The 27,980-nt window shown below is 30.2% G+C and overlaps 2 protein-coding genes across 2 annotated transcripts; both read right to left on the reverse strand.

The window, feature by feature from the left end:
- Positions 1–285: 285 nt before the first annotated feature.
- LOC137832271 (SNARE associated Golgi protein family) lies at positions 286–7,988 on the reverse strand. The gene is made up of 9 exons (XM_068640333.2): positions 7,493–7,988; positions 7,354–7,415; positions 7,202–7,256; positions 4,824–4,922; positions 4,494–4,580; positions 3,237–3,353; positions 2,221–2,313; positions 1,632–1,662; positions 286–683 (listed from the first exon to the last, which is right to left on the reverse strand). The coding sequence occupies exons 1-9, from the start codon at positions 7,586–7,588 to the stop codon at positions 505–507; spliced, it is 819 nt and encodes a 272-aa protein (XP_068496434.1). The 5' UTR covers positions 7,589–7,988; the 3' UTR covers positions 286–504.
- A 2,427-nt stretch (positions 7,989–10,415) lies between these two features.
- On the reverse strand, positions 10,416–13,085 carry LOC137832272 (uncharacterized). The gene has a single exon (XM_068640334.2). The coding sequence runs from the start codon at positions 12,570–12,572 to the stop codon at positions 10,716–10,718; it is 1,857 nt and encodes a 618-aa protein (XP_068496435.1). The 5' UTR covers positions 12,573–13,085; the 3' UTR covers positions 10,416–10,715.
- Positions 13,086–27,980: the final 14,895 nt, after the last annotated feature.

The following is a 27,980-nucleotide window of genomic DNA, read 5'->3' on the forward strand; positions in this document are numbered from 1 at the left end:
AAACTTTGCTTCACAGACTCTCCAATCACTTAGGATATACTATTTTAAAAAGTAACGTATTTCCAAAACAAACGTGGACGTTTAAGCAAATTATTTCATAAGATTCCATTTGCTTTTGAGATTAAAAAAATTACAATTTGAATGGTATTTGATGAACTTGTGTATCTGAAAATTTTTACAATTTATCAATAGTCAATGAGTACAATCGGGAGTAAAAATATCTGCTTCGAGAATAAATGGAAGAGCATAATCCTATAAGGTGAAAATGAAAGTATAATAAGATAATAAAGAGAATGAGGAATGGTTCATAGCATTAACTTCAGTGATGTTAAGACATACGCTTTCAATAATGTGATATTGGTCGCAGGATTAAACGCTATATTTCTAAATTTGACTGTACAAATAGCGAATAAATAGAAGCAGGCAGCTACCTCTAAGCTTTAATTAAAAAAGGATATAGCCTTTAGAGGGTAGGATGGAAAAAGAATTTACACAAAAAGGAATTTACTTTTCATGACTGTCTTCAGCAGAATCTATCTTAATTATGAGAGGTTGGTTGAGATTTGGTGCTGGTTCAGCAACAATCGGTAACTCAGGTAAAATATCATCAATATCTTCATTTTCAGCCAAGGCTTTATCTAAAGCAGACTTAGCAACTTTAGTAACACATATCATCAGAATCACTGCACATAACCCAAAATAACAGAGGTTATCAGAAAATAAACATTCAATACATTTATTGCACCATGAAATGATTTGCAATGCTCAATCATACATATCCTAGCAATTCAATAATTCAACCTCCTCTAGTCTTCTTCCATGATCAAGAATCTACTATTAACTGTAGTATAAACCTTTGATTTGAAAACTGTTATAAACATTTACTTATACTTAGTGCAACAAATTGTGATTTAATCAAAGATGTCAAGCATAAAAATTACAAAATAATAAATAATAATAATAATGATTGAAGTGAAAAACTTTACTCAGAACAGAACTCACATCACTCATGAAGAATAGTTAAACCCAAAACAATTCAGTATAATAAAATCATGCAAATTTAAGAACGCCTAGTTGTATATTTTTGTAATATGAGATAGGTAAATTTTTTACTTCTCCGATTACTCTATTAAGGTCATTTTTCTTCCTGCCACTGCACAAACGCAATGAAGAGACCCAGGAAACAGACCATGTGTGTGTCTCAAATAACAATTTGCTACCTGGCAGCCACTACATTGGTGGCAGAAAAAGCTGGCCAGCCTTCCCACTCAAAGAATGTACGATCAAATCAAGAGAAAAGAGAAACTTTGTAAGAAGCCACAGGGAATAGGCTATTAGAAATTTCTTCTGGAAGACCAGAGGCTACCAATATTTTGTTAGTGAAGTTTGAAGGCTGAAATTATTCTATTGCAGTAAATGCTGGGGAGAATTTTCAAGTTTTGCCTTGATTTAAATGTTCATTGCAGATGAAAAATGCAATATGAAATCAGGTGAATTGGTCCATCACAAGAATATGGACACGTTATGTCAAGTTGCAAGATGCAATTGAAGCATGGCACTAGAAACTACTAAATTTGTACTCTATATTAATAAGAAACCTTCATAATTTATACTCGTGGAATGAAACTTACCAGATATCACAAGACCGAGAATGATAAAAGCCTGCATCCACATCAGAAAGAAATATATATTATTTATAACAATTAATAAAGAAGATTCATTCCTATAACTGTTTTTTTTACATATTTTCTTACTATTTTACCGTTAAAATTTTGCTTTTCCTTTTTCCCCTCAATGTACAAAATTATTAATATTTTGACTAGAAAAGAATGTACCACATGTGAATGTGACTGACTGGTAAATAACAACTACTTTCTTTGTTTACTACCTTGTTTTTTAAAACAAATAAAAAATAAATAATGAAAATACGAAATTAACTCTACAGAAAGAATAAAAGGAAGTTAGAAAAAACATGTAATTACTTAATAAAAATTAAGATAAAAGTGTATAAAAAAATTAAAACTAAAACAAGATATTTCTGCTATTGTTTTTTATTATTATAAAAAATGGCCATGACTGTATTATAATGATAATAGATATATCACACATTTCATCCACTCAAGAAAATTGAAATATTGCACTTGTAGTTCTACCATCCAAGGCATTTTAAGTACACCAGAAAGGCCGTTAATATAAGTAATAGAGGATAGCATCTCTTACCCAACGAGTCTTTGAGAACTCGCCCCAACCATGTGTCACATCAGAAAGATCTTTTAAAGTTGTTCCAACATATACCAGTGCCAATGTTATTGGCTGCAACAGCAACATTATCAGGTATTAACATTGACATTGGCATGCTATCTAGTGAACTATAAAAACACATAGTAATTTCTAACACGAGCCCAAAATGGGAACAGATATATACTACATTCATAACAGATGCAAATTCGTAACAATGATGACAGAAAGGACTCCAGGAAACTTAGCTCAAAATTACTAACCAAGTTAAACTAATCACTAATAGGTTTTCAAATAACTGAAACAAGTGTACTGACAAATATACATGCTTTATAATATATGCATAAGACGGGTAGAACCACAATCACAAACATTTAAAAGAATCATTTTACTGATATGCACCTATGTAGTCAGAATTAGAGATTAGAAAGATGTGATTGTGTTTTCATAATTCAAGTCATTTGACCATATAACAAAAGGCTTAATTCAGTAGGGTTTGAACTTTTGACTTTGGGTTGCGTGATTTAGCTTCAAAAGTTTATGCTTGACACCTTTTAATTGATAGGATTGTATTATTATAAACAAGATGTATATTATGCTATTATTAACATTGGGTTACTACTCTTGCAGTACTATAGTTGGAAAATTAGTCTTTAACTCTTATTTCAATTCATTATTTGACAATCATGTTATGCACATTTAAGGAAGAATTTTGTTTCGTATGTGGCACTATGGACAATAGAAAAGAAAGACCATTTTTCATCTTCATCTGGATATGAAACAAAAAGAAACAATTCTGACTGCTAAAGATTTCATTTGATCCTCCTCATTAAGTTTGTACATCTTTTTATTAGAAACCTTAGAGAAAAAAATTAATTTACAGCAATGGAGAAACGTTACTGGAAGAAATTCTAAAACTAAATAATTTTGAAAATCATAACACAACAGAACTTTGTTACTATACTAACTGAATGTATAATTATGGGCAAAGAACATACCATCATTCCTAACCAGGAAGCCAGCATGTATTCCCCTACCGAAACAGGAGTCACCGACAAGAGATAATTTAACATGTTAAACGGTAGAAGTGGAACAAGCCGAAGCAGTAATACAATCTGTACAGACAGTTCAGGAAGTCAGATATAAACAAAACAGAAAGGAATACCAAGACACATGTGCAAACAAAACTGAGCATAGAAATATCACAATAATAGACTTCTATCAATAACTAAAAACTGCCACAAACACAACATTGGTAAATCAACAGGGATAGATAGTTATATAAACACTTAAAAGAAGACAGACTCTTATCAAATAACAAACGGCATAAGCACAAGGTAACAAGAGAAGAAAAAGGTCGGTTCATGTTGCTTCAAATACATGCTATTGTTTTCCTCCAAAAGGATCTTTTCACTGATACATTTAAAAAGAGATTAATAAAATGAGTAATATAATTAAAACAAGGAATGAAGTACTATTATGTGCATCTCCCTCAGAAAACTAGGTGAGTGCATAGAGCACACTGAACACTGCACACATTAGCTGTTGCCACTAAAGAAGAGACAACCACCTTAAAGATGATCTCTGGTTTAATGAACTTGTTAACATTAACCAACATATCAAGATGACCTAACATTAGAAAGCACACTTGCTCATTTTAACACTGAACACTGCACATTAGCTGTTGCCACTAAAGAAGAGACAATCACCTTAAAGATGATCTCTGGTTTAATGAACTTGTTAACAATAACCAACATACCAAGATGACCTAACATTAGAAAGCACACTTGCTCATTTTAACCCTGAACACTGCACATTAGCTGTTGCCACTAAAGAAGAGACAACCACCTTAAAGATGATCTCTGGTTTAATGAACTTGTTAACATTAACCAACATACCAAGATGACCTAACATTAAAAAGCACACTTGCTCATTTTGGCAAGTAATCATCGAAGTGTATGATAGTATTTGATCTAACAATGATCCACAAACCCACTTGGTGCGAGGTTTAGTACTTAGTACTTTTTAGAATTAACAAGTAATCAAACACAATTCTACTTTAATATGTCAAAATTACTGATATTTTAAAATATTTGTATTTCATAACTTCATGACCCACTCGCTTCACCAAAAGTTGACAGTTTGCACATAAGAAACCGAGAAAAAAAAGGTTAAACAAACTAGTGTAATATTAGAAAGTTTAACAAAAGAATCAAGATTTTCACACCAGTATTAAAAATATGAAGTCTGCAAACCTTAAAGCCTGATCTTCGAATAGCAATTGCCACTGATTTGAATTGTGGATAATCCTTCAACCTAGAAACAACAAATGATCTCCCAATCTGACCAAATTGACAGAGAAATGGGTAAGTAACCTCAGGATAGAGATAATTATAACATGATATGGAAACATAGATTGAAATGAACCTAAATGAAATGCTAATGACACTGCAGAAATCATGTACATATGAAGACAGAGCGCCTTGTATTAATAAAGAAAAACCTAGCATAAATCAACTATTGAGTAGAAAGTAGTGGACAAAAATAATTATTCTTTTGACAAATGTAAAACTTGAAAAACTTACTGTTCTGCCAAGAAGAAATGCAGCTCCAGCACCAATAGTTGCACCTATAGAATCAGCAACAAAGCCCACTGGAAGCCCAAAAAGATAACCACCGCCAAGCTGAAAAAAGGGCATATTAGGTAATGTGTCCAACCAAATTATCTTCTTCTATAGCAGGTATTGTAATGGAGATCTAAAATAAGACTGTATCTTTGGTAGTAGAGAAATGTGAGAGAAAATAGAGAGAAGAGAGAGGAAATGATGTATCTTTTTTTACTTCTCTCCTTTTTCTATTTCCCTTTTCAACTTCTTCATTTCTCGTAAACCAAACACCTCTATTTCTCACTTATTTTCATTCACTTTACTTCCCTCTTCTTTATTTCCATTCACTTTATTTCTCTCTTCTTTATTTCCATCTGCTCTATGTTTCACCTTTTTTCCTTCCTAGTTCCTACCGAACATACTTTAAAACCATGAAATGGAAGAGGGGAGAAAACAAATATTGCACACCAAAACATAATAAGCAAGAAGAAAAAACACAAAAGGCTTATTTACAAAATGACAGGTGGAAGTCCTTGCCAATTCTGGACGCATGCTTCCTTTTCGCTGAACAGAGCCTTTCCAACCAAATAGTATATAGATACATCAGACATTCACCACACAGTTAAAAGCTGATATTAACCTTTTTCAAAGAGTTATACAAGTGACATTAGGTATGGCAAATTTTTCACTACATTCAGGAATCCTTGCATGGACTACCACATTGGCTAAGAATGGCCAGATAGTGCTTATAAGATTTGGATAATTCTCCACCTTTAAGCTAGCTTTGGAAGTAAGCTGGGCCTCGCCACTGTTTATATGGCATTCAAGCTTACCCAATCTTAATGTAGGGTCCACCTGCAGATGTTCATCTGTGCAAACTTCACAAACCAAATGTCTAGTCCCAACATAAGAGAGGAGGATCAAGGGGGTTGGATTCCTGGGTGGGACAAATTTGGTGTGCGAGGGAAATCTGTAAACTAAGCAATTGTCTACCCTTGAATTAGCTTTTGGGTGTTAGTCTCAACTCAATACATTTCTAGTAGGCCTATTCTAGAATGTTTTCATGCGGGGAATTGAGACAAGGCTAAGAATCGCATGAAGGCAGATTTGGGACAAGGATGCCCACAAATTTCCTACCACAAAGAAATTACAAAACTATACTTTCCACGTTTACTTTTAAGTGCCATATTAGTCTTTTACTTATCATTTGATATCATTACTAATTATATTTGCTAACATATAGTCATTTTTAAAAGGAGTACCTTAGGAAGTCTAACCAAGATCGTCTAAAAATACATCCAACTTATTTAGTTTGCTAACTTACTCCTTAAAAAAGTAAGTGAGTTTACCTAAACAATTACTTTGATTTTCTTCAAATAAATCCAATCTGTAGCTTGGTAACTTATTCTTTCTTAAACGAGTACGTTAGCAAATTGTATTATTTTTAATAATGCAAACCAAACATATCCTAACTTAACCCTAACTCATTTTATCAACACTATCTTTCCCAAATAGCCTCCCCGAACTTTTCTTCAAACCCTAAATCCCTTCTCCCTGTATATTGTTGTCATCTTCCAGTTGCTGTGCTACAATTAGTGCGCAACTTGTATCACATATTGATATTCCCTCTCCCTTCCAGACCACTCTCAATAGTGTCATCTAGCACTGTCTGTCATTTCTGTCCAGCATAGCAGCTCTATTTCTCAATTCCCATTCTATTCCTCAATTTTCCTCTAGCACCACAAGATTGCAGCAAATAACTATTGGAACAGACAAAGAATACATTTGATTCCAAGTTGAAATGGAGCTCAATGTATTGAGCTACATTATTCATTATTTTAACAGATACTACTTTGAATTTATCTCTAGAAACAACCTATCCGCTTATGAGGGTGCTGTGGACATCTACCCATCACAACCCCACCAAGTGGGAGTTTTTACACAGTGGGTTACCGTTCCCTACTAATTTGAATCAATTGAGAATTTAGAATTGTCTTTGTTGCATTTAAGGATAGATAATATCTTTTGTCAGGGAACATTTCCTATTCCATTCTGATTTTTTTAGACAATTATGGTCGTTCGGGGAAGTAAGAGCCGTTCACCTACTGTCTAATTTAAAAAAGTGTTGGTTCGGACACACCAGAAACTGCTTGGAATTCAGGCAACGCCCTGATATAACTTTACATTAAAATGGAGACAGGGCTCTAGTTAGAATCCATTTCTCTTGTGATTTCATATAAAAAAAAATCTCCTTTTAATTCCTAACGAATGACACTGGCTGGCAAGATTCGTTATTAGCATATACAAAAAATAAAAAAAAGATTTGCAAGAAGAAGGAGGGTAGGAACGGCTCTTACAGTAAGCACGGAAGCTGGAACTGCCAAGACAGTCAAAGGAATGTAAGCAACAGCCCTGAAAACAACCAAACAAATTCAGAAATTAGAATCAATAAGACGGTGGGTGAGAGGAAAACAATTCAGGGATAAAGAAGAAAGAAAGAAGGGCGTACAGAACGAGTGGGCCCCAGGGCCCAAGATCGTGATCGACCCACAATAAGAAGTCCTTCATCATCTGCAGAGGCGAAACGGGAAAGAATTAGCGTTGATGAATGTGGAATGGAAGAAAGAAGAGAGTAGGGAAGGGGGAACCTTCTCGATTGGCAGAGTGAAGCATGCGACGATGACGGCGGCAAGGAGGAGGAGCAGGATGGTGATCCTGAGGGCGGAAGCCCAGGAGAAAGACATGGTTAAGCGGCGACGCCAAGGCCTGCACTCCTCCTCCTCGTCGTGCAAATCAGGGGAAGCTTGCTTGGAGGAAGACCGAGCCCTCAATCCCACGAGATTTGCCAGATTTATTCGATTGATTTCTCTCTCTCTCTCTGCCACCCCCTCCCAACTTTAGACCATCCAACGCTCCGATTCACATTCACCTTTCTTTCTTTCGCCAATTCTATTATTGTATATTTTTTGCTGGAATAGAAACAAACTCTTGTTCGCAACAAAGAAAGAAAGAGAGAAAGAAAGGGTGGTGGTGGTGTTGTTGCGTGGGTACTTTTGTAAATTCTCACACACCCATGCGTTCATTCTACTACTTCTCCCGTGTCATGCCATGCCTCTGCGATTTATAACTAACCTCTGCTTAACCGACACCTTTACGCCTTTAAACACACTATTATACAAATTTAACTTAATTATTACTAACTATTTATATTATATTTATTGTACTAAATTAATGTTTAAATTTCTCAATATATTTATCTATTTTTACTTTATTATTTACTTTTATATATTACTCAACTTGGATAATATATGAATGTGGAATGTAGCTGAGAAAATCATGATTTTAGGATTCTTAATCGGTTTTCTAGAATAAAATACAGATAAATTGAGTAACTAGTTTCCTTTAATACTTAAGAGTAGGGTCGCTACATTATTTCTTATTAATGCAGATGAAATCATTTCACTTAATTATTGGTCATATCTTTATTTTTCTACCTTGTTTATTAATTTCATCATCACACATTTAAAAACCTAGACATTCGATTGATGGAAAAATTAAATTTATATCATTTTAAAATTCAGATGGTAAATTCTGTAAAATTAAAAGCTTGTAACACCATTCATGCAATCGAAAACTCGGTGATAAAAATTTCAAAAATTGAAAATCCAATGATAAAATTTGTAAAAGTGTATAAGTTCACTTCTGTAATTAAAATATTTATTGGAAATTGCTATATATTTATTATATAATTTATACATTTAAAAAAATTGTATTGGAGATTTGTTTATTATGAAATAATAATTTATCTTGCACAAATTACAAGCTAAAATATCAGTTTTATTCAATCTTAGAATTTTTTTTTCTCCAACCCAATTATAGTTGTCATAAATTAGGTCCCATTCGTTACAACTATTTTAAAATAATGAAATTGAAAAAAATATAAAATTTTATTAAAACCATAAGTTTTTTGAGGAAAAAAATCAGAAGATATTTTCAACACTTTCTAAAAAAAGAGCTGTTTTTAAGAAAATAGTTTTTATGGTTGCAAAGAAAGAAATTAACTTTTTCCATTTTTTGAATTTACGATGCATAATTACTAAATTATTTTACTTCAGAATATTTTTAATTGATAACAGATAAGCCTTGATTTAAAAAGTCAAAATGTTACCAAATATGCGCAATTCATATTTTTTGGCACAATAATATGCATAAAAGTCGAAATATAGGTCCACTTATATCTTAAATCGGACCTAAGTTTGCGGCTAAGGAATACCATTCAACTAAGACCTCATGTCTAACAATAACTAAACCACATTTTTAAAATTTAAATAATTAGTATTACAAATCGTTATTTTTATTTTTATTAAGAAACATAATTAATAATATTTTTAGGATTTAATGACTAAAAACTATTATCATAAAACACTTTCACTAAAAATATATTATGTTTTAAACATACGTTAGCAATTAAATAATATATTAACATAAAATTAAAACGTTTAATTTATAAAAAATGAAGGACCAAATTTACAATTAAAATTTCATAGAAACAAAATGTATACATTCACAAAAATTACAGAGACCAAAAGTGGATTTAAGATAGTAATTATTGTGAAACTCAACACATTTAAGAGTTAAAGATTAAAAAAATGATAAAACGAAAGGAATAGTGAGTAAGAAAATTAAGTAACAAATAAAGCCAAGAGGAGTGTAGTTTTATACGTTTGAAAATAATTTTTTTGTAAAATTATAATTTGTAATTCTCCTTTTACCTATAATTTACTATATAGGAACATAAATATACTAAACATCAAAGTGGTTAAAGTCTAGTGAATGATTTGGTCGTATGGTTTTAAAAAAATATTTTGATTACAAACTCGTTTAAAAACAAAATTTTGTTTTAGAATTTCATTAAATCTAGTTTTTAATTAACAACAGTTTTATATCTATTTTTTGTTTGCAAAATTCGTTTTTAAAACTTATTTAAAAATAATTTGGATCACTTTTAAATTAGGTTTTGTTTGCTGCAAAACTCATTAAAACTTATTTTGCTGTAAAAAAAAGTTTTTTTTTAAAATCAGATTTACAGATTTGGTTTTAAATTGAACTGGGTTCTTTTATACAAAATCAAACCATGGACACCTTTTAAGAGTATACTCATGATTTTAAGAAATGTGGAAAGTATTTTAATTAAAATATCTTCATAACTTCATAGATTTACTTTCGTTTTTACACTTCCATTCACTTTACAGAGTTATATCTGTTAAGCACAATAATAGTTTGAAATGTTTGAACACAATCTTGGATCCAAACTATGGTGCGTCTATAAGTAAAAGGTTTTTTGTTTTTCCAGTTGAAACAGGTCGTGATTTAAAACTATAATTCAAATACACCCTAGAAACCGATGGAAAGCTTAACCAGGTTCTATTTTAACACAATTTACTGTCAACAGGGAAAGGTTCAAAACCTTAATTCAGGTAACTAACCACAGCCATGCTTATAACACAATTGCTTAGTAACTATGTTTGTTGCTCACTTGTACTCAGATATAAGAGATTTGCAAATCAAGCATAACCTATAATTTTGCTTTTTATTATCCATACAAAATGTGTTTTGAGGATATAAATCCTCTGCCAATCTACAAATGGAGTTCAGGAATAAACAACTCAGTGCTTATAAATCAATGAACGAAAGAATGCTTAATCTAATTTTATAGTGGAGGGTACCTCAATAATCTTTTCTTTATCCAAGCACTAGCTATGATATTACTCTCTATAATATAAGAAATGCCTACATTTCCAACCATATCCACTTTGTAGGAAATTTTACAGTGTTGCAGTTGTCCCTTCTCTTCCAACTGAATCTCCCAGGTTACCTTGCACATAATGCATTGAGCAGAACATGAGCTAACATGAGATCCACAAAATACTGATGACCAATTTTGCCATCACGCCACTTCATCTTTGCAGGAGCCCTTCCATAGTGAACACCATCGTTGCACCGGTTATCAAAATGCCATGGAAATGTCATGTCAAAGTCATCAATCACCCCAGTGATGATGCCAGCTTTCCTCAATTTCTCTATTAGCACTCCATTGAACACCTCCATTTTGTAAGGATTAAATGCTAGTGATCTTGCATATCCACCGGTTGCAACTGTGGAACGATAAAAGACTCTAGGCCAAGCTAACCCTCTTTGCTTCACTGTCATCATAACATCCCTCCAGAATGAGGCTGCATAGTCTGCTCCAACAGAAAATGCTCTTATATTACGCCAGTGAACACCATCGTGCAATCCTGAGTTCATGATCACAGTGTCTGGGATTGTGCCTTCCGAGAAGTACTTCTTCAACAGATTTTGAAACCCTTCATCCCTCAGAGAATCCAATCCTAGATAGTTTTGTGTTTCATTCCAATGCCCATTGAAAATGCTTGTGATCCTAACTGTTTGAGAAGGGTCTTTCGGGTTCGAAAAGTTCATGTCAAATCTCCTGGGGACAGAATGTATTTCAGGCAAATCTAGAACAAAATTGAGCATATTTCGTATTGTGTCAACATGATTTGAATCACCCCAGAAGAAAATCCACCTATTCTTCAAGCACTTCCAAGCAGACTCAGCTGAATACATCTTGAATGAGCAGTGAGTTGAGTAAACCCAACCGTTACTCTCTAGAACTCCCAAAGAACCATCACACCATGGTTCTTTACAGGGGAAATCTGGTGCCAAGCATCTGTACCTACCATCATTACCTATTTTGCAGTCATCATTCTTGCCATGCCTTGTCCACCTTCCAGACCATACATCCTTACCAAAATCAGAAGCTTTACAAGTCTCAAGTTCTGGTAACTGCGCAATGCTACTGTAGAACCCGATTGCAACACTCCAAACCACTCGATCATAGACAAATCTCCATGGAGTGAACTTCAGACCTTCAAAGTGTCTATAAAGTAGAATTACAGTGAGATTGTAAACCCCAACAAAATCAGGATGAACTTGAAGAGAAATTGAGTAAGAACCATTACTGAAATCTTTCACCGGTGGCCTAGATTTCCATGAGTCCCCTGAAAGATCAGTCTCAAAGTAATCCCCACCTAAACAGCGAGGCTTTCCTGAATCATCCAAGGCCTGAAAAAAAAACTCATGCACTTCCCCAGCTGATAGCTCTATCAGTTTCCCATCATCCAACCCAGGCATTGATATTCTAACTGTCTTAGAATCTTTACAAGGTTCTCCCCCTGGAGCTAACCATCTTGCTAGAAGACTTGAAGTCAAGTTTGGCTCCAATTCACTCGAAAGCCAAGTTGAAAGCCCATTAAGTTCAGGCTTCACTAGGGTTTTTTTGTCAAGCTCATCAGACACCGCACTGCTACTACTGCTAGAATTCTTAGCTGAAACTGTTTCACTAAACTCAGACAGTGTGATGTTCACATGATTCTGGGAATCAAAGAGGGTAGTAACATTGGTTTGATTTTGATCCAAACTAAGTGGACTACATGAGAAGCTACAATCACTAAAAGTGAGATTTTGATGAAGGGAGAGAGTGGAATTAGGAAAATGAGACCTCAGAGAAAAAGAATCTTGATCATACCTCCAACTCCAAGCTTTAACAACGCTCCTAACAGTGAATCCATCAACGGTCCAAACTACAACCATGCCACCCAAAACAAGAGCAGTGAGCAACCCAAAACGCCAATTAATAGAAGAATAAGCAGCCACCTTTTCTGGCATCACAAACTTCCTAGATCACCACCACAGAACAGCAACAAACAAAACCAAGCCACGCTCCAAAAGATGCCAAAACGAAATTCAAGTTCCCAACACTCAACACAACAACAAAGACCAAAGTTGTTTTCCTTGACGACAACACTCCAAAGGTGCCCTAAGCAGAAAAATGTGAATTTTCTCAAGAAAGAAAGAAACAAATCATGGATTTACTCACGAGGGTAGGTTTTAATGTCATGTGAGCAGTGAAAGAAGATTGTGAAGCCTCTAACTAGGCAACAGCTGTGGCTCAAGGACAGTTCTCAGATGTTTTGTAAACTTTGACACAGCTTTGTGCGGTGTCTTTAATTCTTCATTTACTTCTCTTCCTAACTCCTTTTGTTTTTTAGTTTTTCTTTATCTTCTTCTTTGGAGCTTCGCTGAATTTGGTCCAACCAACTGTATCTATCTACTTTCTTACCGTCTCTGTGGAAGCTGGATTCTTCACAAATCCACCGTTCAGACACTAATTATTGAATCAGTTGTAGTTACCTCCTTTTTAGGTTAAGGATATTTATTACATACTTTAAATTTTATTTCATTATTCCACTTCTAAAATTACAGTCAAATTAAAAATAGATATTTTAAAAATGTGGAATTACTCGGTCCATTTTTCTTACCATAGAACGAGTCAAGCATTACATTGGTATAGATTATTCTACTAATATCGCCAGAAACCTTAAGAACACACAAAACATTTTGTTCCGACATTATTTATTTCATACTGAAAATTGGAAATTGCACATTTAGCCACCTTCTTATAATTAAAATTTATACTAAATAAATATATTTAATGTATAATTATATTATAATTAAAATGTATAATAAATAAATATATTGAAATATGTAAAGTATACTGAGATTTGTAAAATAAATATAAAATTATAATACAAAATAAGTTTTACATGACAAGTTTTCCTTAAAATTTATTCTTAAAATATAGATAAAAAGTATAAACTAAAAGAGAAGAATGGTAAAAAAAATTCAATCATCAACGAAAATTGATTCTATTGATAATGATAGGATCTGCTTCATATAAAAATCAGAATTCGGATATCACAGGCGATAAGAAGATCATATAGTTGAGATTTTTTAAATACCTATAGTTTTTGTTTTGAAATAATTGAGAGGATAATTTTTAATTGATTGTGGTGATGGTACGCGAAATGTATTCAAAAGGGGAGAAAGTGAAATTCGTAATAGAAAAAGGCTTGAATTATATTTGAATTCATAGTATAAAGATAAATTATTTTTCATCTTTATATTATATAAATATGATTGAATAAAGGTAGTGAGATAATAGAAAAGAAAAGAATAAGAAAAAATGAAGAAATATGATTTGAAGTTTGAAATGAGACAGCGTTCCATTGTCGAGGAAACAAATATCTGTCTAACAATTGTCCCTTAAAATCATCGTAATGCGAAAACATACTGTCAGTTTGCGCACATGGGACTCTCAACTATTTGTGTCGGCCAAGCCACTTTTTTTTTTTAAACCTAAATACCATTTCGCTTTATTTTATAGTTGTTTTGTAACATGTAATGCACCAATAATTATTAAATAATATTATCTTTCGTTTATTTTCAGTTTACGGATAAAAAAAGTATTTATTTAAGATAACACTAGAATCAAACTATAATTATTATATTTAAAGAAGTAGATGGCACTCAATTTAAAAAATTAAATAATACTTAAATTGAAATAAATAGTATATGCTTAATGAAAGAGTAAAGGCTTAATCCATTCGTTCTTCCAGAAATTGTACACTTTGAATGCAGATTTTTAATAGTAGTTAAAGTTTAATGTACTTAAATAAATTAAAAAAGTAATTAAGTAATGTAAAATTGACTGTAACAATATGGGAATTTTACAAATTCAAAAATGTTAAAATACGTTAAATTTATTTTTCATTTAAATTATTTTTATTTTAAACGATTTATTTGAATAAAATATTCAAAATATCAAATTAAGTATAAAAATTATTTTAAATTTTAAGCTTAAATAAGTTTTGACTCAGTGTTTCTTTTTCTAATGAATACTTAATAAAAAAAATTATTCAATTTGAGTATTTAATAAATTAGTTTTATTAAAGAAATATTTATTGTGAACCACTCATGTCAAATCGGTCGATGTTTTTCTGTGTCAGATATGCATATATGTAAGACACTTGCTTTTAGTGTTAATTATAATGATTGTGTCAAAATAGTTAAGTATTCAATGTACACTATTATTTAATTACTATTAACATTAACCCATTAACAAAACTCCTTCTCTCTTTCACTCCTAACACAAACAACAATCTCTTAATGTAACACTACATGTTTTAACAACTTTTTGCTATAACAAACTTACTTCAATAGAAAAATAATCTTAATAATGTTAACGAAAAAATAACTCTAACTACACGTCACCAATTATACTATTTCAATTTTCTATAAAATAAATTAACATCTAATCAATATGAACTAATTAAACAATAAAATTTATGTATTGTACTTAACTTTTGTATAACAGTCGTAGTTTTAAAATAGAAATTTATATTGATTTTAATAAAAAAACTTATTAATATATTTAATATATACACAAAAAGCTTATACAGTTTTAGTGTTTCTATTATTATTTTCAAACAATTACTCATATGAATGTAAAGGATTAAAGACAACTAATTTTACTTAGGGATTTTATTTCATTCAATTTAGAATTTTAAACGAATAAGTAAATGAACATAGACAAATTATGAAGAACGTAAAATTTTAGATTTTAAATTATGGATTAGAGGAAACAAAATCCAAATAAGTTTCAAAATAAATATATGAAAATAAATGCAAGACAAGCTAAGATGGTTGCTTTAAATAGAGTATACAAAATATGAGTAAATTGAATGCATTCTAAAAGAAGTATGCGAAGAGAGGTCTAATCCCAAATATTTCACTAGTTTCCTCATTAATGTTATAAAAGTTTAATTTGAATGTTTTGTGTCTCATTTTTTTAAGTTCTGAAAAGGTGTAAGAATAATTTATTTATAGTTATTTCTAACACACTTGATACACTTTATCCATTTATTCTTTATGCAAGAAAATGTGTAGTGTATATAGACACTTTTTTTTTCTCATTGTAGCTAAACACGTTATCTATAACTTGTATCTCCATGTCTTCCAAATTATCCATGTTTGTCTTATCATAACTTTCTTGTAACCGAAATTTATAATTTTATCGAACAAATTTTAATAAAAAAATATCATAAAACTAAAAAACAAAAACATAAGAATAGACCAAATCCATGTGAAAATAATAAAAAAACAAATAAACTCTCAATAGTAATAGTAGTCTAAAGAACTACATTGAGAGTTTAAACGGTTGGAGATCCCACATCGACTAGATATTAGAGCCTTTCATTGTATATAAGTGGGTGCAAACCTCACCTCATTGAGCCGGTTTTATGGGGTTGAGTTAGGCTTAAAGTCCACTTTGTAATATGGTATCAGAGTCATTTTGAGCCTATCTATTCTCATAAACAACAAAAAAAATGATTGAATCTCAAAATTTCAATTAGATGGATCCTTGTTTGTATTCCGCAACAGTAATAAAATCCAATAATAGTGTTGCATATCATTAACATTATTTTTTTTTAAAAAAAATTGACCTATTTTAGATGTCATTTTATTGATTCTCACTCAAATTTTAGGAAGATCTTTTGGAAGTTTGAACTAATTTATCATTTTCACTTAATGGTTCTTCCTTTTCCATTTTTTTCAGCTTAGAACTTAGAGATCAAACTAATTTTTTCTAAGAAAATACCAATCAAGATAGATTCAAATGCATGTGCTGGCAATATGGTCAAACATGACTTTTGAAACTTTTGTTTATTACTTGAAAGAGATTCAACATAATTTTGCAAGACCAAACTTTAATAAAAAAAATTTAGAAATACAACTAATGTAAAAATTATTGTATTAATTACAAATTTAAAATAAGATAATCCTTTTAAAAAACCAAATTTTTTCAAGAAACAATGATTTTTTTTAAACAAATCATTCTATTAATAAACATCTTTCGAATATGACATATCACAAAAAAATATCATCTTAACATATCAATTCAATTCACATGGAGTCATATTTTTATTTTCTATCTGTATTTAATCATATTATTAGTACGAAAGTCTTAATAATAATGAATTATAAAATCCGGGACACAAACTGAATGGATTAGAAGATAAATTTTACTTCCAATTATAATAAATCAGGTAAAAAAATTCATCAATATTCAATAAATAATTTATTTAGAATTTTGATCCAGTCCGATCTATTTAATAGAAAAAATGCAATTGATTTATTAACACAATTTTCATGGAAGAATACCAATTCCTTCATAGAAATATTTATTTTGGGGGCGGCCTAGTACTGTTTAGTATCTATTTTGCTTTTGTTACTTTGAGTCCAATTTAAATAATAAAGTTAGAGGTTTTTCTTTTTTTACCTCCTACATTTTTCTTCTTCTGCGCTCCTATATTATTTAAAATACTCAAATTATTTTTAACAGTTTTAAGTGATTTTGAAATAGGAGTGTTTGGTAAACAAAAGATATTTTTAGAATAAGAAATCTGGAAGACAAAAAAAAGTATGTTCTGAAAACATCTAAAAAATAATACTTCAGAAGTCATTTTTAAAATGGGTAAAACAGTCTTTTAAAAAAGTAATGAGGTGCAGGAAAAAAATTGTTAAGGTGCAGAAAGAAATACCTTAAAGTTAGGCAGAAGATGGGCCTATGGACTGTACGTATCACGTGTAAATGGGCCCAGCCTAGAGTACATGGACCTCGGCTTTTGTTAATTAGCCTAGGCAATTGCTTCCCGCACCATATGAGTGCACCCAATCACAGGGGAAAAACCGAAAATACCCTTAAAAAATGGAGTGCATATAAAATTACATTATGGACCCCATTTTTTGAAACACAATAATCTTTTCCGAATAAATTTTTTGAAATGTATTATTTTCAGTTCTGAATTTTTTTTATCCAGAATGAGATTTTAATTTTTTTTTCCATATTTTTATATCTGAAACACAAAAATCTCTTCTGAATTTATTTTTCCAAAATGCATTATTTTCAATTCCAGATTATCATTTCTGAAATAAAGGGTATTTTTGGAAATTTTGAAATTATGATGGGTGAAGGTTCAAAAGTGTTGGTGCAGGAAGCATTTGCCATTAGCCTAGAGAAATTTGGTTTGTTAAATAGGTTTGTGTTTTATTGTATATTATTTTCATGCTTTATCTCAAATAAATGTGGTATTTGAATTCTTTTCATTAATAACAATATTTTTTATAATAGGACCTTTTTAAAAACTCGAAGATATTCACTCAAGTGTAAAAAACATATATAATGGGTCTAAAAAACAGATCCAGAAAGTTATATTTTCCAAAATTCAAGGATTCGAAAAAGAAAAATATTTTTTCTTCTTTCCCGCAAGTTAACGTCTTTGTTATCAAAACAGTCTTTTTGTCATTAAAAATTTAATATTTGCAATAAAAATTGTGTTGCAAATATTGAGACATGATATAAAAATGTGTTTGTTTTAATGTATACATAATTATTTGAGTTAGTAAATTTTGAAAACATCACACTTTGGTATTTGGTAAAAAAAACATTTTTAGGTATTGTTGATTCCCAATAAAGGAATTAAGTATTCATATATGTATTTTTTTTTAAATCTGTTATATTTTTTGTGAAAATAAAAATTAATTTATTTCAACTTACACTTTTGTAGACTCCCTCTCGATAGAATGAAGAGACAGAGAACGTGAAAATGATGTTTTCCCTTAAAATGTGTTAGGCCCAACAACATATACTAATCTAACACATAAAGAAAATACACATTCTCTCCATTCATACATTCCTAACAATATATGAAGTAACAAAAAACTAACACTTGAATTACAACCAATAGCAGAGGAGGAGGAGCATGTGGAAGAAGATAAGTTGAGTGTGAAGCGCTTCAAAAAGCCATCAATGGGAGAGATTAAGCCAGCGAAAGAAAATGGAAGGTATTAAAAGTATGAGTAGCTAAACCTAAACGCATTTAGTTTCTCCCATGCTATTATGCTATGCTAACCTTCCCACCACATCCTCACACATGCTCAGTGTTCTGCATAATCATTTTTAATCTTTTAACCTACCCTTTTTCCCAATAAAAACTTCTTTTAACCTACCTAGTTTCTCCCATTCACCTCCTAATAACTACCATCCTTCACATTCACCACCTTTATACCTACCTTCTCGGATATCCACTTCACAATTCATCTGTTATGGCCTCTGTGATTAAGGGGTTTTGCTGAATTTTCAGCATATTTGCTTTTGCTTTTTTGTGCAGGCAAAATTTCAACTATCCATCTCTGCATCATCTACATTTAGCACACTGCCCACTAGAGGACTTCATTTCTACACAGTGTGCTCACTTATTCAAATTCAATATAAAATGTTTTATGTCTCTTCATTTATTAGAGTGATTTCACATGATTCTATTTTTTTTTTTACGTAAACTCAAATAAATCCATAAAAATTATTTTTTTATGATTTTCTATTTAAGAAATAATTTATTATAACAACATTATAAGATTAGCGGGCTTTAAATGAATATTTTTGTTTTTAAGATGTAATTTATTGTTACAAGAGATTATTAAACTTTAAATTAATGTTTTTGTTTTTAACATATTAAAACAAAAACATATAATAAAATTTATAAGTATAATTCAATAAAATTATAGTTATTATAAATTTTATAATATATATATATATATATATAACAAAGAACACAATAATATTATTATTACTAATATTAATATTATTAATAATATTATTTATTGTATAATTAATAATAATATTATTATTATTTTTATTAACATTTTTATTTAATAATAATAATATTTTTAACTATAAAATATTGACAATAATATTAATAATATGCATATAATAATAACATTAATAATATTCGTAATATAATGATATTTTTAATAATACTAATATTAAATTATTTATCCATATAACTGAATAAAATAATAAAAATTAATGTAAATTATTAAAATAAAAATATTTTCTTTTGAACCAACTCGTTTTTATTTTCATTCATTTCTTATTATTGTACTTTATTTTTAATGTATTTACTTTCTTTGGCACATGTAAAAAAAAACAGAATTTTATTAAGAAAAAGAGTAATTTAAAATAGAAGAATAAAATCTATCTCTCTGATTTTTCACTTCTTCTTTTTAGGTAGTGAATAAGTAACACATAACATAAATACAGCTTGACATGAGTTTAAAGTGATTCCATCAAATGTCTTTCACGTCAAATAATTTTTTGAGTTGTGACCACTGCGCAAAATCCTTTCATTTCAAACAGTTAGGTTTTATACATCATGTCTATCAAAATTCTTTACTGTGCCAGCTCAAACCAAGTTCAGCACGAGTCTTCTCGCAATCAAACCATTATGAAGTTCATATTTTTTTTATAGGGAGCGATATTAACCTCCAAATATAATCTATAACTAGATCAGAATCTTTCGCTTTAACCAATAATTTCAAAGTTTAAGTTTTCGATCAATATTAATATTTTCTTCCATATAATAATTTTATTTTCCACAACTTGATGAAAAAAATTACGCGAAAGTAACACACAATTACGAATCAACAGTAGAAAAAAACACAGGATTTAACCTAGTTCGATCGCCAATCTATAACTTACGTCCACGTGTAACTAATTAAGTTTTCATTCTGTTTGTTACCATTTTATTACGAACACAAAGATCTCTTAAATAAATATTATAGATGAAACACAATAATTAAACTCATCCACTAAAAACATGGTGTCTAGTCAACCTAGTCCAATTGGTTCTGGTTTCACATTCAACAAACAGATATATGTTCTACTAATGGTTGTGAATTAGTAACTTTTTTTACAAAAACTATTTTTTAATAAAGTTGATAGCTATTCACACCAATAATACGTTTATTAAAAATAAAATAAAAAGTTAATCTATCTCGAATGTTTTTGTGATGAAAATAAATATAATTTATAGGAAAATATGGTCGAGTCTTTTATTGATTTGATGCGCACTTAGGGTTCCCTCTAGCTAGTGAATGGCCATTGCTATTGACTATTGTTGAACTGTAATTGATGATGGTACGGTGTCTCAAGCGAATAAAGCAAGAGATTGCAAAATAAAAAAAGTCTATAGTGGTGGCCAAAGGTACCTTCGCCGTTCTCACCCAAAAGTTATGTCAATATGCATATTCTATTTATGTTAAGGTTCGTCAAAAATATGTTATATATAAATCAATAATACACACACTAAGGTGCCTGCTAATGGCTCACCTAGCCTCATACTCAATTCTTATCATCATAAAAAATTATAATTCTTTTTTGTGTGGTCATTATTACTAATTTAAGAAACCAAAATGAACAGACAATAACCTATTAGATTAACGGAGAGAAAACTAAACGTTAGAAAAATGCATAAGTATTAAAGGATACGGATACCAGAGTTACATAAGGATTTTACTATTAATTGGGAGTCTTTTCTAATTATCAGTTGTTTCTGTTTATAGAGAAGAATAATTGGGTGTCTTTTCTAATTATGAGTTATTTCTCTTTATAGAAGGGAATACCTTTATTTTATTTTTGTGTGTTATGATTCTAGTATTTAATATTGATTATTTCCTTCTTTAGTTAAACCCTAAAATGAGTGTACTACTTGTATATATTTAGACCATTTGTTTTGATTTGAATAACAAGAAAGAAGAGATATTCATTCTCATATCCTTTGTCTTCCGTTTACTCTTTTGTTTATCTTTATCCCTTTTTTTTATCTCTGTTTTATTTTGTAATAATAAGCATTTCTTTGTAAAGTCTTTGGCATTCTCTATGGATATCATTATTGTTCAAAGATTGATTATTATAAGAGAGTCAAATGTAATAGGAGCATTGAAGTTCTGGCATACAAAGATCGGAGTATAACTGGGATATATAGTTTCTTAATTAGTTGAAACCTAACCATGCACAGACACCAAGGGTGGCTATTAAAGTATGCATGTGATGCTGGTTTACCACTTTATTTTTTATGAATAGAATAGTTATTTTTATCATCAAAGAAAAAAATAAAACAAATAAAGAACATTTTAGGATGTGCTCAAACTCTATATTGTATAAAGTATAATTCTAAAAAAATCAGGAAATCATCAAAATATGTATACCTCAAAACTTGCCTATTAGTTATCATTAATCTCTTTTTTATATCAACTCTTCACATTTTCAATTTAAAGATGGTTATGACTTCCCTTGTCTGAATTATATAAAATCATACCAAAAACAAAACACAAAAATTTCAAAAAGACTTCAACTTAATTTATCATAATCCAACTAGAATAAAATCTTTAAAAATAAAAAAAACAATAACCCCAAAAAAATGTATATGTTTGGTCATAGAAACCAAATACTACAAAGTTAACTTGTCTCTCTATCCTCTATAAATTTCTTTTCCAGCCATTAGCACATAAAAACTCATTTCTCATTTCAATCTATTATAAGTCAAATACATATCATATTGTATCACATTAATAAATTTATACAAATAAGTTTGGATCAATAAAGCTAAACAAATCACCTTAACATTACATTGTTAAGCAAATGTAACGATTCAACAACTAAATCAGAGTAAGAATAATTAAAAAGGTATTTTAGATGACAACCAAGTCCAAATATTTAGTTGGATCAAATAAAAAACTTCTTTTACATTTCTTTGTTTAAAATTAACTTTATTTCTATAGTTTTAGATACTTCACTGCTATTTTTTTTTTATCAGCAAATAGCAATGAAATTAAATAAGACCACTTCAGGGGTGGTCCAACCCTTATACAACAAAACAGATTTTCTCAAAGAGCCTTTCCATCTACATATCAACCAAAAGACCTCCTACTCTCTTTCCCATCTCAATCAATAATAAAGAAACCCAAGAAACAACCTTTTACATAAAAACTAAACAGAATCCACAACCCCTTTTCCTTTCCCTTTCATGCTATCCACAACCCCTTTTCCTTTCCCTTTCATATTAGATTCTTGACTAGTATGAACAGAATAGTGAAGAGTCAATGCACATGACTAGAAAAAGGAGTTGGGTTGTGGAGGAAATTATTTGCTTAGCAATGGAATACATGTTGAGAATTTAAATGGAAGTGGAATGCAGGTATGAGTGCAAGTTTTATATTGGATAGGAATACAAATAAGGTGCTAATCATATAAAACTAGGGATGACACTTGTGCGGCAGGAAAGTTAGGGTAAGACAACACTTGTTTCTATTACTTTGCATTTTAAAAATGAAAATTTGTCTTTCAACGTACTCATGTCAGTAAAGATAGTATTTTTCATCTCTATCTTTTTTATTCACGGGTAATAATTAGGTAGTCATATTTAGACTTGTTAATTACCTATTATTTCAAATTAAGCAAAAATGTTTTTTGGTATTAATAATAGAGATAAGTTGCTATTAGGTGATTATCCAGCGATGGTCCTTGATCAGCTGAATTAAAATACGGTATCAATGGTGACTTAAGATTTATATTGAACTTTACCATGCTTCAAATTTTCTTTTATATGCTTCAACCTAAGCCTGTTGATTTGTTTTTTTAAAAAAAACTGAGTTAAAGAAAAGTCATTAGATTTGATACTTTAAAATACGGTATTAATACAAAACTTATTTTATACTTTAAAATTGGTACAAAAAATTTTGGTAGTTAATTAGATATAAAAAATTCAAACCCTCGTATAAGTACCATATTTCAATAAGAGAATATCTTTCCTTCCCTATTTCCTCAGATAATAACCTCACTTCCACTTAGTCAGGAGGGCTACATTAAACTTATATCTTTAATACCTACCCCGCCTTCCTCCATGGGTTTACACAAATTGTCCCAGTTCACCCACGAAATAAAGTCTGTCTCCCTTCCCCAACCTCCCAAGAATCTCCTTTGGATGCTTATAATATTGTTAAATACCGACTCCAGTGCTTTAAATAACGATAGATAAAACAAGGGAGTAGAAGATAAGACTGATTTTACCAGGCAAAGTCTTCCACCCAAAGACAAAAAACGACCCTTCTATACACTAAGTTTAGCTCTAATTCTGCTCACAACTGGTTCCAAAAAAGCTTCTTCCTCAGATTAGCACCTACTTCAAGTCCAGGGTACTTAAAGGGGACATTCATTATAGTAAAGTGTAGGGATTTATAAACTTCAATAGCTTGCCTCTCAACATTTATGCCTATCAACTTAGATTTATGGAAGTTAACCTCCAAACCCGACCCTAACTCATAACATCTAAGCATAGCCTTCAGCATAAATACATTAGCAAAGGAGTCCTGTTATGTACTTTTTGAAACATTAATTTGTTCTTCCTATTTATTTTATTCTTTTTTTATCGCTAAAAAATATCATTACTTCTCGTAATATGCAACAATAATGATAAATCATCCATTACGATAAAATTATTAAATAATAACCAAGAGATAAAAGATAATTAGTTACTATATTAATTAAGTTAAATACTATTTTATAAAATAAAAAACTATTGATATAAAAAATTATTTTTATTATTAATAAAAATGTATAAACTAGTTTTTAAAAATTATATAACATTAACTATCAAATTTTTAACTACTATCTTCCAAATTAATTTTTATAATAACCAATTTAAAATCTAAAGTAAATAATAAAAAAAAGAACTTGATAACTAATGATAGATACTAATTTTAAAAAAAATATTAATAAATTAATATTTTTTTAATTTATAAAAGAGTATTAATTTCCTTAATATAATAACTAATTCTTTTTAATTTCGAAAATTAGTTTCATTTAATAATATATTTTTAGTGACCCAACCATTACTCTGATGCGCATGTAACTAGTTATGAAAGTTTGCTAATTAATTAAACCCATAATGTCAACCGCAAAATTTGACATGCATAGAGTGATCATAACGCATGCCTTTTAAAGAAATTGTGGCAGATAGAAGGAAGCGCAGGACTTCAATGTGCATAAAATATATACTAATCTTAACTGATATATAAGAACAAACCCATAACCTTTTTCATACGATCAAGAGTGTTGATGACAGCGACATGTCTAAGGAAAAATGAAAAGGTGAGAGGAGTGGATCTTTTATTGTACAGTTAAACGCATGCCGAAAGGGTTAATATCACAATTAAATAAAACGGTATTGATACTTTGCAAATGATTATATATAATCAAAATTAGCTTTCTGCATCTTTATTCTTCTTTCATTTTTAACTCAATGCTATTATGATAACGATCTTATTTATATACACATATTTTCCACTGTGATAAATATTTATATTGCAGCATAAAATTAGACAACTAGGCAAGCAAAGAGTGAGGAATCTGCACATATTGACATGCCCTAGAGCACAAACTTATGTATGTTGATATTTGAGTTACTTTAATGAGTAGCCAAACAAGTTTGTACAACTATTTAAGCCAGACAACTAGCAAAAGTGTGAGGAATATGCTGAAATTGACATGTCCCTAGGCACAGATATCTTGTTCTCATTGAAATGTATACTTTTTTAAGGTTAAACCAGGTTCTGCAACTATTTAAGTAGCACAGAGAGAAGGGAGAGATACAAAAATGGAAGTCTAGCTGGGAAGAATACACTGAAGAATTGTGGGGTCGTGAAGAATCAGAAGAAAGTAACTCAAATGTGCAGAAACGACCCTTGATTAAAGTATGCATTCATATGAATATGCCCTCTCCTTTAAGTCATTCAGTATTTATTATAATATAATGGGGTTTTGCACGGGTAGAGCCTTTGGGGTTATCATGACTTACAAATTTAAAAATGATTGATCAAAATACCATTATTGACTCTACAATTCCCATGATTGCCTTTCACTTCAGCCGCATATTGATTACTATCTAAGATATACGATGAAGGTGATCTTTATATGGCATATATATCTATCTATATATATTATGTAACTAAATCTGAAAAGTAGACTCGAGATGACTGTAATGCTTTTTGATTTGGTGGATGTGAACTGCTGAAAAGACCAGAAATGGAAATCATTGCCTTATGCAGATTACAAGATTAATATGCCGACGCAATTGCATATATACAACTTCAACTACAGATTTCTCTCACAACTCACCACTCTTTTGTCAAAATGTGTATTGACCAATTATGAAATTTATGGTCCCAATCCCAACAGATACCTTTCATTATAAATCAACTGAAGTCTACTAACTAATTAACGAGGATTTTAAAAACTTTAATTGATAAATATGACATTTTTTTATTAATACTTATGTTAGAAATATATCAAAATCATACCTAATATTTTTTTTATTGTCTTGTAAATGAAGTTGAAATTTCATCTTATTTAGTTGGAATGAGTTGAAAATAGGAAAATTAATTATATAGCAAGAGAGAAAGTGGTGGAAAAGAAAAGAAACTAAAAATATATAAGTAGTACAGAGAAATGAAGAACAACATCATTTTTAATAGGGAAAAAGTTGATGTGTCAAAAGTGTTTGCAATGGTGCAAGTCAATGTTTGGTCTTAGATTTATTTTAAGTCTCAGTTGTAGGTTTGTTTCTTATCTTAATTGATGTTTGGATACTTTGGCTTACATGAGTTTGGTTTGTTGATGTTTTTTCGGAGAATTTGTTTTTCTTAGAAACTGTAATTTTGTCTATTCAATAGGGTTTGTTGGGAGGGTAAAGGAGGTTAAAGTATAATTGTATAAGGATTGGATAACCCTTGATGATAGAAAGAAAGTAGAGAGAAATGAGGATGACGACGGATGAGAACACTTGTGTTTGTAAGCTATTTTTTAAAAGACCAATCAGTTCTCTTTCAACACGATTCATTGTAATATAAGAAAAGTTTACGTTGATTACTAAATATTTCATAGATGATATAATTGAGAGAGTTTAAATTGTTTTTGTGATTTTGGAGGGAAAGTTTTCTTACATGTTAGATATGTCTCTGTACATAATAGTAGATGATGCAAGCCATGAAAAGAAATGCACATCAATCAGAAGGAAAAGAATCTAACTGGGATTCTATAATGTGATAATGTAACATTTATTTTTCACGACCCAACTGAGTTTATGATTGACGATTAGTTTCTTGTGTTGATGAACAGAATATTCAAAAGTAATCCTTGAAAACACACCTACGTTTTGGGAGAGAAATATAGATATATCAAACAAATTAAACACAAAAAAATAAAAACCAAAATCACTTAACTAGTGCACTCTCGCTCAAATGGCCAGTGAGAAAAATATTAAGTGGGCAAAAGTTTTTTTTTTCTTCAGTACACTCATTAAATATACAATTATATTTATGAATATATGAAGTTCTATAAATTTTAGAAAAGATTATGCGCACAACATCTATTTAATCATTAAATATGGTCTTTCGATGTTACTTAGTTGTGGAAGATGTTCTCTCTTTCAACTCCATTCTCAATGGGCTTGATTAATAATTCATTTACTTGACTATAATTTTAACAAAGTTTACAACAAGTTGGTACCTACAGATAACATAAATTATTCTATCTTCTAATGATTCTCAGAATGGTATCATGACCAATTCATTTGAGTGCTTTACTTTTCATTATAGTTAGAATCATGATTTTACTACGTGGTAGTTTATTTTTTATGATAAGTAACATAGATTCATAAACGTAAAATAAAATACAAGGACAATTCTTAGTGCTAGTTGGTTTGTCATTATAAGTAAAATACAACTACATTGATTTTATTCTTTGCAAAAAAAATTGCATTGAATATTGTCCTGTATATCAGGCTTAAAGTGCTCAATTTGAGTATATCATAAGGGGTTTCATGGGACTATAGAAAAATCATACTAAGTTATCTCTCTCCCTCTTTGTATATAGTTAGATGAGGAATTCTGATAGTTGTTGTTTTGCTGTCAAATTAAAATGATTACAACTAGGACCTGTCTAACGCTAGAGATGATAGTATATTTGTGATAAGATGTCCTCAAGTCGTCTGTCAACAAATTCAATAGTGAAATCAGTAAATCATTGTTTAGAATCTATGTGCAAACAATAAGTTACCAATAACAATAATGATAAAAAAGGTTGAGATAGTTGTGCAGAAAATATAAAAAAGATTAAGATAACAAATAAAAAGCGGTTGATCCCAAGTTCTTCTAGTTTTAACATGCGTTATTCTTATTCAGTTGAGACTCACCAGTAAAACATGGTGTATACTGGTTTAATCAGTATCCACTTTGTTCTATGTATATTTCATGATAATGCTTGTCTCCTTTCTCTTGAAT

This window comes from Phaseolus vulgaris, chromosome 6 (genome assembly GCF_051622355.1).
Source record: "Phaseolus vulgaris cultivar YP4 chromosome 6, ASM5162235v1, whole genome shotgun sequence".
Lineage (NCBI taxonomy): Eukaryota > Viridiplantae > Streptophyta > Magnoliopsida > Fabales > Fabaceae > Phaseolus > Phaseolus vulgaris.

Bases quoted from the DNA above. Each gene is read 5' to 3' on its own strand.
- LOC137832271 (XM_068640333.2), bottom strand. From the start codon at position 7,588: ATGTCTTTCTCCTGGGCTTCCGCCCTCAGGATCACCATCCTGCTCCTC. The intron at 4,923-7,201 runs GTAAGAGCCGTT...CCCTTTTTTCAG, and splicing joins TTCCAGCTTCCGTGCTTACT to CTTGGCGGTGGTTATCTTTT. The intron at 4,581-4,823 runs GTAAGTTTTTCA...CAATTTGGTCAG, and splicing joins CATTTCTTCTTGGCAGAACA to ATTGGGAGATCATTTGTTGT.
- LOC137832272 (XM_068640334.2), bottom strand. From the start codon at position 12,572: ATGCCAGAAAAGGTGGCTGCTTATTCTTCTATTAATTGGCGTTTTGGG.